Genomic DNA, 12,454 nt, shown 5'->3' with positions numbered 1-12,454 from the left:
GTGCAGGGTCGATGAAGGAGAGGTTTGAGGGAATCAGACCTGCTCAGGAGACCAGAGGCACTCTTTCTCCCAAGCTCCGAAATCTGAAAGATTAAGGATGACCCAGGAAGACCCCTCCTGACTCAGGCAATGTTCAGCGTAGGGTAGTGTTTGCCGGATCCTAAGGCCCTAATTCCTGCTTGCCCATCACTGCCACTTGACTTCCAGAGGTCTTTAACTTCTCCCTGCGTTCCTGGCCCAGTGTGAACCAAGAGCACCAAGCTTTCCCCACCAGATGCTCCGGGTGAGATTCACCGGGACCCTCTGGGCTCTCCCCAGCCTTGTTCTCATGCTCAGAAAGGCCATGCAGCAGGTAACCTTCTTAAACTGAAACTCCACAAATCTGTTTCACCCCAAGAAAGTGCAAACTAACACCTGGGCGTCCCAAGGCGGAGGAGGCAGAGAGAGGGATGTCCACATTTCTCTAGCCCTACTCGCCTCTTGAGCTGCGCAGCTGGCCCAGAAAGCGGGTTTTGGCTATTAGTGGGTGGCGCCTGCCAAGGGCGGTCACAAGGGATTCCTAAATGGAGCGGCTTCCTTTCCCCATTCCAGCCGGCAGCTCAGGCCCCAGATAGGCCCTTCCGGGCATCCACAAACCCTGGGGGCGCGGAGTGAGGAGAACAGTGAAGAGGATCGCCCAGACCCCTAGCGCCCTCATGACTTCGGCGTCCTCTGTCACTGCCTGCAGGGGGTCGTACCCACCGCGCCCTCCACGCGCTGTGCCATAGGGAGGCTGGCCCTGGCGGCGGGCCGGACGTGCGAGGAGAGGGGCGGGGCAGCGCGCAGGCCATGCTGGGGGGGTGTCGGATATCACCCCTGCGCACACCTCGGTCTGGGGGCGGGGAGCGAACCACTGAGATGCTGAGACCTCCGCGGTCCTAGAGTGGAGCAGGAAGTGTCCCAGGGGAGGGAGCCGAGGGTCCGGCCTTTCCTTTCCTCCGCGTCAGGCGGGCTTCGGTGGCGGCCCAGGCTGCGCGGCCCGCCAACTGGGACGCGCTGTGGTGGTGAGTGGGGCTGGGCTCCTAAAGGCTCGTGCGGAGCCCTCCCACCGCTTCCCCCAGTCCCAAGCACCCTGGACTCCCAGCCCCGCGCACCCTGATCCCTTGCGCCCCTCAGCCCGGCGCGTCCTCCATCCCGGAGCCAACCGTCGCTGGATCTGCGGCTGGAGGCGGTAAGACAACACCAGTATTGTTTTTCAGGTGTCTGCATTTGTTTATACTGCTTCACTCCGAAGTGGAGCTGTGGTTTTCTGAATGAGCAGGAGACAGGGCTTGTCTGGCTGGGGACAGAGTCTGGCCCTGCAGAGAGCCCGCCTTGGAAAGGACGCCGAAAGCCTGGCTGGGAAGCATGAAGAACAGCTGCAGAGACTAATGCCGCAGCAGGAGCGATTTGAGTTAGATGCTAGGAAGGAATTTCAGGCTGTGAGGTGAGGAGTCGGGAGCTGGCTACACTGGGGGCGCGCGCGCGCGCGCGTGCGTGTGTGTGTGCGCGCGCGCGCTGGCTACACTGGGGGCGCGCGTGCGTGTGTGTGTGTGTGTGTGTGTGTGCGCGCGCGCGCGCGCGCATTGGGAGGAAGCGGGAGAGAGGGGAAGCGAGGAAAAGCTCTCCCTTTCCCTGGGCTAAAATGCCCTTCCTTTCCTTTCTGCTGATCACTCGCTGTCCCTCCTCCGTGAGCTGCTTTAATCCCCACCCTGCCCCGTGGGAATCCTCCCGGACCCGGGACTCACGTTTGTTCATTCATCAGGCATCACTCCTGAGCCTCCTACCTCCAGGTGCATGGGTGACAAAGAGGAACGCAGCTGTCTGGTTAGGACTGGTTCTAAGCGGACACCGAGTGCTGAGGGTGGGGCTTAGGTCCCCTAGGTTGGGGCAGACCTGAGGAACCCAGAGGCCCTACAGGTGTATGATGGCTGAGTTCAGGGTCTTTGGGCTGGTGGAGCCAGAGACTGGGTTTCATATGCAGGAGCAGGCACTGAAGGAACTAACGTGCCCAACCAGACTCCTTGAGTCCTTTTCTGCTAGTCTGTTTGTTTTCCTTTGGAAAGCAAAGCTGATGTACACTTGGGATTTTCTGACTGCCATTTCATGGCTTTGTGGGTCTTCTGGCCTTCCTGTGAAATCGGAGGGAGGCCTGCATTCCACATGGGACCCTTGGGGCCCTGAGCTGTTGAAGGTTAAGGTTAAGCTAGGGTGCCTCAAACAATCTGGGTGTGGTGGTCTAATGATTGTGCCCAGTGGTCTCAGAGGCCTGAGAGAGGGGGAGGGACTTTCTCTGGGTTCTATAGACTATGAGTAGTGGCTGTTACTTTTTTATGTGGCCTGTATATGGTCACTGGGGAGGTGGAGGGGCCTTGAGTCTCACTGTGCTCAGTTGGGGCTTGTACCTTCAGCACCTCATCTCTGTTCTGCCTCAGAAGGGCTCTTTGGTGTGTGCAAGGTGCCTTCATCATGGTTTGAAGATGGCAAGGGTAGAGAACTCTGGCAGAGGCAGGGTTGAAGAGTAAGGCATCTTTAGATATATGCTAAAGTTTACTATTCAGATTTTAGTGAGTGAGCCCTGGGGAGGCTGATTTTTTAGAGAGAGAAAAACATCAGTGTTAGAGCAAAGCATGGGATCAGCTGCCTCCTGCATGTCCCCACTGGGGATTGAGCCCAAAATCCGCCACATGACTGGGAATTGAACAGTGCACAGGATGACACCCAACCACCTGAACCACACTGGCCAGGGCAAAGTGCTGGTGTTTTTAAATAAATAGTGTTGCTTTTCTCCAGGAATCTGAGGGAGTGGCTGTCACTTTTGACTGTCCCATTTCTTGGTGTGTTTTTTTAATCCTCACCTGAGAATACGTTTTTATTGATTGATTTGAGAGAGAGGGAGAGAGAGAGAGAGAGAGAGAGAGAGGGAGAAAGAGAGAGAAACATTGATGTGAGTGAGAAACATGGATCCATTGCCTCCTGTATGTACCCCTAGTGGGGTATAAAACCTGAAACCCAGGTATGTGTCCTGACCAGGAATCAAACCTGCCACCCTTTGGTGTACGGGACAGCATTCAAACCAACTGGCTAGGACTTGTCTGGGTATTTTCTCAGCCATGTGCTTCACGAACTCTGTCTCCTAGGGCAGACTTGGTGGGGCAGGGCCAGGTCTGTCTGTGTGGATCTAGCAGGTCTAGTACCAATAGTCAGCGCTGGCCACCAGCAGGATGGGTTTTCCCTACTGGCTATGCCTTCATGGCTCTTACCCCGAACATCTGTCTTTGTCTTTCCAACTCATGTTGTAAAGGTCTCAAGGGCAGGAACTGTGACTTTGGCTCAGAAGCCGCCAAGATAGCAGCCTGCTTAGCTCAGCCCTCCCAGGTCTCCAGGAGGACGTGGCCACTGAAGGTACCACAGAGTCTTAATTCCTTCTCTCTCCTGCATGTAGCCCTGTCTGTTTTCTGGAATGCTTGGAATGCCTTTGTCACATTGAAAGGCCACCACTTTTCTCTCAGACTCCCTGCCTTGATTGTCTGGTTGACCAGTTAGGAGGATCATGTAATGATGCTGTTGGGGGGTGATAGTTCTTCTTTCTCTTTGTGTAAGGGCCAGTCACACTGATACTTCACACATGTCCCAGGGCTTCTCCCAAGTGCTGGTCTCTGGGCCTTGTCACTTTCTCCATCACCACCCTTGGCACCTACTGCAAGAGTTCAGAGTATTGAAGCCAGTGATTTCTGTTTGGAAATAGGGTCGTCTTCTGCTGCTGACCCCCATCAAATCCCATCATGCCCACAGCCCTGTGCCCCCGAGTCTTGGCTCCGAAGGAAAGTGAGGAGCCCAGGAAAATGAGGAGCCCACCGGGAGAGAACCCTGGCCCCCAGGGTGAGCTTCCCAGCCCCGAGTCCTCCCGACGCCTCTTCCGCCGGTTCCGCTACCAGGAGGCAGCGGGCCCCCGTGAGGCCCTGCAGCGCCTCTGGGACCTGTGCCGGGGATGGCTGCGCCCTGAACGGCACAGCAAGGAGCAGATCCTGGAACTGCTGGTGCTGGAGCAGTTCCTGGCCATCCTACCCCATGAGATCCAGGGCTGGGTTCGAGCCCAGGAGCCTGAGAGTGGAGAGCAGGCTGTGGCTGCTGTGGAGGCACTGGAGCGGGAGCCAGGGAGACCCTGGCAGTGGGTGAGTGGAGCAGCTGCTTTGGGCTGGCTGGAGGTTGGGAGGAGAGGGTAAGAGCGGGTTGGGTAGCAGTGTGAGGAGGTGGGCCATGCAGCCCTCCCCCCCACTTCCCCGCAGGGATGAGAAATTCTGTCTAGAACGTTTTTGTTTGTTTTGTTTTTGTACATGCCCCTAGCGGGAACCGAACCTGGGACTCTCTGGTCCACAGGCCGACGCTCTAACCACTGAGCCAAACTGGCCAGGGCCTGTCTAGAACTTTGTGCTTTGATTAGGCCCACATGAGTATTGGTTTCTCAGTAAAGCATATTATATTCCCTAAAGGCTCTAATTAGGGGGATGATAAGTCCTCCTCCTTTACAACCCTTTTCAAGACCTAGGCTGAGCCTCCAGTGGTCAGCTGTGGAGGTGATGGTCAGTAGACCAAGGGAGGGGCTTTGCACCACTGCTGGTCCTTGCTGGCTGGGGATCTCTCCATGAGTCCTGAAAAGCTCTTTCTGGGATTACAGCTCAAGCACTGTGAGGACCCTGTGGTGATTGATGATGGGGATGGCCCTCTGGACCAGGTGCAGGAGCCACTGCCAGCAGAGCCCCAGAATCACCTTGCAAAGAGCCAGGAAGCCCAGCTGATGGCCCTTTCCCAGGGCCCTGGGCTCTCAAGCAGACTGCCAGGCCAGCTCAGCGGGGACCCAGGTAGGGAGTCGGGGTGAGAGGGTGTGGGGAGGCCTGCACACCCCACCTTGTGCCTTGGTGGTGGCTCTTGACCTCAGTAGTTCTCTCTTGTCCGCTGAGGAGCCATAAACCAATTTCAAGGTCTGGGTTCCTGCCTAGAGTGATTGAATCAGAATTTCCTGAGGGTGTCTGTTATTTCAATGGTGTCCCGTTCACCCAGAGGGACCTCTGTTGTAGGGGGTGTGTCTTTGAGGCTGCACCATCTTCTCTTGGTCTGTCTGGTCTGTGGCCAATGCAATAACCACTGAGACAAACCAGCCAGGGTTACCGTCATCTTTGTGAGGGCACATTTCTGGGCTTTGTCATTTGGGGGACATCCAAGCACTGTTGTCAGGAACCTGTTGTCAAGAGCCAACTGTGGTCATGTCCACTGGTTTCTCTCAACCTCTTTCTCTGTTAAACAACTCTTGATCTCAGACTTGTTATGATGTTACAAGGAAATACAGAAATACTTTCCAAGGGAACAGGTTTGTGTCTTAGGATATGCGGCTTGGATGTCACCTAGCCATGTCTGAATATCTATATAAAGTATGCTGGTGGCTATAGGCAGGTGGTTTTGTACCAGGTTTACTTGACTTTGAATCCCCTCGCTATAACCCAGGGCTTGCTTCTAAACTCTGCAAGCCTCAGTTTTCTGGTCCATCCAAAGGAGATAATCATTACCCTTATTGGGTTTCTTGAGGATTAAAGAATTATATACATAAAATGCTGAGCAGGGTACCTGAGCCAGTCATGATTTTGAGTTGAAGTAATCTTTTCTTTTTAATCCTCACCCGAGGATACTTTTGCATTTATCTTCAGATTGAGCAGGAGGGAGGGAGGGAGGAAGAGACAGAGAAACATCAATGTGAGAGAGACATATCAAGTGGTCACCACCCACACGACCCCAACCGGGGCCGGGGACAAGCTGCAGCCAAGGTACGTGCCCTTAGTGGGAACCGAACCCGGGACTCTCCGGTCCACGGGCCAACACACTAACCGCTGAGCCAAACCAGCCAGGGCAAGTTGAAGTAATCTTTATGGAAAGTTGTGCTGCCCTCAGGTTGAGTAAGTGACCTCTGTGGTGTGAGGGCTACTTTGAGCAGACTTGCCACATTGTGCTATAGATAACAGATGGAAAGGAGAGGGCATGCCAGGAGAGTATTCTTGAGATTCACAGTTGTCCTTTACATTGTTAATAAGTTTTTCAATTTAAAAAAAGCGCATATTAAATTTCTTCATGGGTGAAACTATATTGACTTCTGTATCAAACTCTTCAGCCTCTCCTTGGTTAACAGTACAGATAATTTTGTTAGTTTTTTAGGAATGTTTGAACAAAGTCTCACAGACAGGATGGCTTAAACAACAGACATTTACTTTCTTCCAGTACTGGAGGCTGGAAGATCAAGATCCAGGAGTCAGCAGGGCTGGTTCCTTCTGAGGCCTCTCTCCTTGGCATGTAGACGGTCGTCATCTCCCTGTGTCCTCCCATAGTTGTCCCTTGTGTGTGTCTGTATCTTAATCTCTTCTTCTTTTTTAAAAATAAAATTTATTATTTTACTATTTAAAAAATTTTTTTTAATTGATCTTAAAGAGAATAAGGGAGGCGGGAGAGAGAGAGAGAGAAACATTGATGTGAGAAAGAAACGTCAGTCGGTTGCCTCCTACACATGCCCTTACTGAAGATCAAATTGAAAAACCTGGGTATGTGCCCTGACCGGGAATCAAACCCATCACCTTTTGGTGTACTGGTTGGGGGGGTGGGGGGCGCTATAACCAACTGAGCTACCCACCAGGGCTTAATCTCTTCTTTTTGTTTTTTATCCTCACCCAAGGATAGTTTTAGAGTGGGAAGAAGGGAGAGGGAGAGAGAAACATCCATGTGAGAGGGACACATTGACTGGTTGCCTCCTGCATGGCCCCAACCAGGGCCAGGGACAAACCGCAACTGAAGTACATGCCCTTGAGTAGAATCGAACCTGCGATTCTGGTCTATGCGCGGACACTAACTGCTGAGCCAAACTGGCCAGGGCTTAATCTCTTCTTATAAGGACATCAGTCCTATTGGGTTAGAGCCCATCATAAAGATTTTATTTTAGCTTAGTTATCTTTTGAAAGACTCCCATCTCCAAATGTAGTCACATTTTAAGGTCCTGGGGGTAGCAACTTCAAGATGTGAATTTGATGCGGACATAGTTCAGCCTGTAACAACAGGCATAAAGGAAGCAACCAATAGCCCAAATGAACGCTGCATGTGCAGGCAGCCTGGGGTATGCAGGTTGTGGGTGTCAGGAATCCCCTCAGGAGAAGCTTCCCCAGCCTAACCTGGTACTTCTGGGGGATTTTGGAAATATGCCACCAATGGACTTCTGGTCAAAAGACACAGCTCCTTTAATTACCCTGAGCAATAGTAAATGGACAGAGTAGAAGTGATGGGTTAGTTACTAGGAAGTGATTTATTGTTGGGATGAACCTCAAGTAAAAGCCATATAGTTCCTAATCATGAAAATCTTTCCAAAAAGCTAGATCTTCTTTAGAGGATGAATGCTTTCCAGTGAGCTGTAAAAGTGTCTGTGTACTCAAGTCCCAGGGGAAAGGTAGGGTGAGGCTGTCATTCATCCTCCAGAAGGTGGCAGGTATGAGAGAGCAGAATGAAATCACCCCTCACATCCATACCCACCCAGCCTTAGCTTCCCCTAGCAGAGTAAGGAGGCTGCCTCCCTCAGCTACCTCCAATATCACTGCTGGCTAAGCCGTCTCCTGTTCTGCTTCCTGTTCCAGACCCTTGTTCTAAATAGCTGCACCTGTCCTTGCTGCATCCTGGTGAGGGACACTAGCTTCTGTGTCAGCATTGAAACTGATTTAATATGTGACCTGGGGTCAACCTTTAGGAGACCAAGAGATGATAGTGCAGCTTTCCAAGTCTTACTCTATGAAAGGAGCACCTTTAAAAACACAGCTTATTTTTATGTGGCTGCATCCAGGGCCAGATATGTGGCTCACTGCTTACAGAAGCCTGAGCAAAGTGTAGTTGCCAGTCAGGGAGAGAAGTTCTGTTGTAATAGTACCCCCTACACCCAGGCCTCAAGATCAGGCCAAATGAGGTGATTGCAGTGCTATATTCTGCACTTACAGTGATGATGGTTAGGGCACTGTAACAAGTACTCTTTCCAGGGGCACCTAACAGTGACACAGCCTTTTTTCTGGAGTTTATAGTTTACAAACTTACAGATGTATACACTTCTATGACCCTGGAGCCTCACAGTAAACTTCAGGCAGCTCTTACTGATCTTGACTCAGAGTTCTGATCTTTATTTTCTCTATATTTTGGATCATGAAGTTGAGGTCCTTACACCTGTGGGAAGTTACATTGTGACTTGGCAGGGCCAACTCAAGCCCAGCCACTCCCTGTTGAAGTCCCCATTGTTGGGTCTGAAAGCAAAGTAACAGAAATCTTGTGGTTTCTCCAAAGCTTTTTATCTGCATTATTTTATAATCCTCCCTTTGTATGTAAGAAAAGAGACCTGGGATTATGAGATACCCTTTTCTCATCTCTTTCAGTTCTACAAGACCCATCCCTACTTCAGGAAGCGAGTTTGAGGGATGCACAGCAGGTGACTGCTCTCCAGCTGCCCCTGGTGAGTGACTCCTGCAAGAGCCCTTGAAAACCCCACTTTGCCTCTCTGTTAGCTACAGGGCAGCTTTTCCAGGACCCTGGCCAGCTTGCTGTCTGCCATACAGGCTGTTCAGCCCCAGCCTAAAAACTAAGGACAGATATGAGTTTATGTGACTCCCATCCCTCCTCCTGCCCCATAGTCTGGGCTGCTCACTTTGTTGGCTGTGTTGCCACCTTTGGGAGCTTGTGTGGACAATGGTGGTGGACAATAAACATCCTGGAGTCCCCATCTATCTTTTTGGCATCTTGGTGTCCTTTCCAGTGAAAAAGGGGAGGGAAAATGTAGATTTCTTTGATACCTTTCTCAGCCATTCTGTAATAATTCCCCATTCCCCTATACCTCTGTCCTCTGCACTCACCATCCCAACCTCACTCTAGAGAGTACACATAAGTGTAACCATACAGCATTTGTTCTTTTGTGTCTGGCTTATTTCCCTCAGTGTAATGGCCTCAAGGCTTATTCCTGATGTAGCATGTGTCAGAATGTTCTTTGTTAGGGTTAAATGATATTTCTTGGTGTGTATATAACCCATTGTGCTTACCATTTATTCTTTTTAAAAAAATATATTTTTATTCATTTTTAGAGAGAGGAAGGTGGGGGGAGAGAGAGAGAGAGAGAGACAGAAACAGAGAGAAAGAGCAACATCGATGTGAGAGCCTAACATCTATTGGCTGCCTCGTGCAGGCCACCATCTACTGGGGATCAAGCCTGAAACCCAGGCATGTGCCCTGACCAGGAATCAAACTGGCAACCTTTTGGTGCATGAGACAATGCCCAACCTACTAAGCCACACCAGCCAGGGCATTTCATTCTTTGATGGATACTTGGGTTGCTTCTGCCTTCTGGCTACTGTGAATGATTCTGCTTTGAACATGAGTGCACATAAAGTTGTTTTTATTTATTTTTTTAGGTAATCGTAGATTTTCCCGCATTTGTAAGAAATAACAGACCCTTTATACTCTTCACACTGAATGGTAATGTCTTATAGATACAATACAATGTCATAAGCAGCATTCTGACATTAGTACATATAGGATACAGAATGTTTGTTTTCAGAGGATGCTTCTGTTGCCTTTTACAGCCATATCCACTGCTCTCACCCCAGCCTTTCATTGATTTCTGATGTGTTCTCCATCTGATAGTGTTGTTTCAGAAACATTAAGTAGGTGGGTTCATATAGTATGTCATGTTTGGAGATGGACATCTTTTTTCTTTTTATTAAATTTATTGGGATGACACTGGTTAACAAAATTATATAGGTTTCAGGTGCACAATTCTACAACACATCATCTGTACACTGTATTGTATGTTCACCACTCCAAGTCAAATCTCTATCCATCACCATTTATCCCCCCCTAAACCCTCCTCTCCTCCCTTCAGATCCTCTCCTCCCTTCAGCTCCTCTCCTCTCAGCAATCTCTACACTGTTGTCCATGTCCATGAGTTTTTTTTTCAAATCCTTCACTCTCCCCTTAAGTCCCCCCCACCCTCATGCCTTCTCCCCAGCTGTCAGCCTGTTCTCTATGTCTCAGTTTTGCTTGTGAGTTCATTTTGTTTATTAGATTTCACATATGAGTGAAATCATATGGTACTTGTCTGTCTCTTAGTGGCATATTTCACTTAGCATAATGTTCTCGAGGTCCATCCATGCTGAAGATTTCCTTTTTTTTTTTTTAAATTATGGCCAAGTAGTATTCCATTGTGTAAATGTACCACAGCTTTTTATTCCACTAATCTACTGGTTGACCGTTGGGATGCTTCTAGATCTTGACTATTATGAATAACACTGCATTGAACATAGGGTGCATATATTCTTTCAAAATAATGTATCATACTTCTTCAGATAAATTCCCAGAAGTGGAATCACTGGGTCATAAGGGAGTTCCATTTTTAATGTTTGAGATAACTCCATACAACTTTCCACAGTGACTGCACCAATCTGTATTCCCACCAACAGTGCACAAGGGTTCCTTTTTCTCCATATCCTCACCAACACTTGTTATTTGTTGATTTATTGATGATAGCCATTCTGATAGGTGTGGCATGATATCTTATTGTGGTTTTAATTTCCATTTTTTATTTATTTTTTTTATTTTATTTTATTTTTTTTTAATCCTCACCCGAGGACACTTTTCCATTTTTTGTACAGATAGAGTGGGAGGGAGAGAGAGAGAGAAACATCGACGTGAAGGGACACATCGAGTGGCTGCCACCCGCACGACCAACCAGGGCCGGGGACAAACTGCAACCGAGGTACGTGCCCTTAGCGGGAATCGAACCCGGGTCTCTCCCGACCGCAGGCCGACGCTCTAACCGCTGAGCCAAACTGGCCAGGGCTAATTTCCATTTTTTAGATGACTAGTGACATTGAGCCTCTTTTATATCTCTATTGGCTATTTGTCATCTGGAGAAGTGTCTATTTAGGTCCTTTGCCCTTTTTTTTGCATTTATTTTCAGATAGAGCAGGAGGGAGAGAGGGAGGAAGAGAGAGAGAGAGAGAGAAACATTGATGTGAGAGAGACACATGGAGTGATTGCCACCCACACGACCCCAACTGGGGTCGAGGACAAACTGCAACCAGGTACACGCCCTTAGCGGGAACCAAACCTGGGACTCTCTGGTCTGCAGGCCGATGCTCTAACCACTGAGCAAAACCGGCCAGAGTCCTTTGCCCATTTTTTAATTTGTTTTTTTTTTTTTTTTTTGGTGTTGAGTTTTATAAGTTCTTTATAAATTTTGGATATTATCCCCGTATTAGATGTATTGGTGAATATGTCCTTCCATTCAGTGGGTTGTCTTTTAATTTTGCTGATGGTTTCTTTTGCTATGCAAAAAATATTTAGTTTGATGTAGTCTTATTTGTTTATATTTCTTTTGTTTTTCTTGCCTGAGGAGATATATCAGAGAAAATATTGTTATGTTTAGTTTGATATAATCTCATTTGTTTGTATTTTGTTTGTTTTTCTTGCCCGAGGAGATGTATCAGAGAACATATTGCTATGAGAAATGTCCAAGAATTACTGCCTATGTTTTCTTCTAGGATTATTATGGTTTTGAGTCTAACATTTAAGTCTTAAATCAATTTTGAGTTTATCTTTGTGTGTAGTGTAAGAAGGTGGTCTAGTTTCATTTTTTTTGCATGTATCTGTCCAGTATTGAATAGATTGTCTTTACCCTATTGTATGTTTTTGCCTCCTTTGTCAAATATTAATTGACTACAAAGGCATGGGTTTCTTTGTGGGCTTTCTATTCTATTTCATTGATCTCTGTGTCTGTATTTATGCCAGTACCATGCTGTTTTGATTACTAGGGCCTTGTAATATAGTTTGATATCAGGTAGCATGATTATTCCACCTTCTTTTTTCTAAAGGTTGCTATTGCTATTTGGGCTCTTTTGGGTTCCCATGTAAATTTCTGAAATATTTGTTCTAGTTCTGTGAAATACACCATTGGTATATTGATAGGAATTGCATTGAATCTATAGATTGCTTTTGGTAGTATGGACATTTTAATGATGTTAATTCTTCCTAACCAAAAACATGGTATATGCTTCTACTTATTTGTATCTTCTTCAGTTTCTTTCTTCAGTGTCTTATAATTTTCTGAATACAGGTCTTTTACATCCTTGGTTAAAATTATTCTTAGGTATTTTATGTTTTTGAAGCAGTTGTGAGTGGGATTGTTTTCTTAGTTTCTCTTTCTGATAGTTTATTATCAGTGTATAAAAATGCAACTGGTTTCTGGATATTTATTTTGTATCCTACTATTTTACTGAATTCACTTATCAGTTCTTGTAGTTTTTTGGTGGAATCTTTTTTGATGGTATCATGTCATCTACAAATAATGATAATTTTACTTCTTCCTTTCTAATTTGGATGC

At 47.8% G+C, this 12,454-nt stretch overlaps 1 protein-coding gene across 1 annotated transcript in view; it reads left to right on the top strand.

Moving 5' to 3' along the window:
* Positions 1-1,305: 1,305 nt before the first annotated feature.
* ZNF496 (zinc finger protein 496) overlaps positions 1,306-12,454 on the top strand; it is a 52,009-nt gene continuing 40,860 nt past the window's right edge. The window contains exons 1-5 of the mRNA XM_036240404.1: positions 1,306-1,465; positions 3,323-3,423; positions 3,767-4,193; positions 4,697-4,880; positions 8,460-8,536. Coding sequence (XP_036096297.1) covers positions 3,804-4,193; positions 4,697-4,880; positions 8,460-8,536 — 651 coding nt within the window. The 5' untranslated portion in view covers positions 1,306-1,465; positions 3,323-3,423; positions 3,767-3,803. The remainder of the gene's footprint in view (positions 1,466-3,322; positions 3,424-3,766; positions 4,194-4,696; positions 4,881-8,459; positions 8,537-12,454) is intronic.

The sequence above is a fragment of the Molossus molossus genome, unplaced genomic scaffold (genome assembly GCF_014108415.1).
Source record: "Molossus molossus isolate mMolMol1 unplaced genomic scaffold, mMolMol1.p scaffold_m16_p_4, whole genome shotgun sequence".
Lineage (NCBI taxonomy): Eukaryota > Metazoa > Chordata > Mammalia > Chiroptera > Molossidae > Molossus > Molossus molossus.
This window is presented reverse-complemented; position numbering and strand designations above follow the sequence as displayed.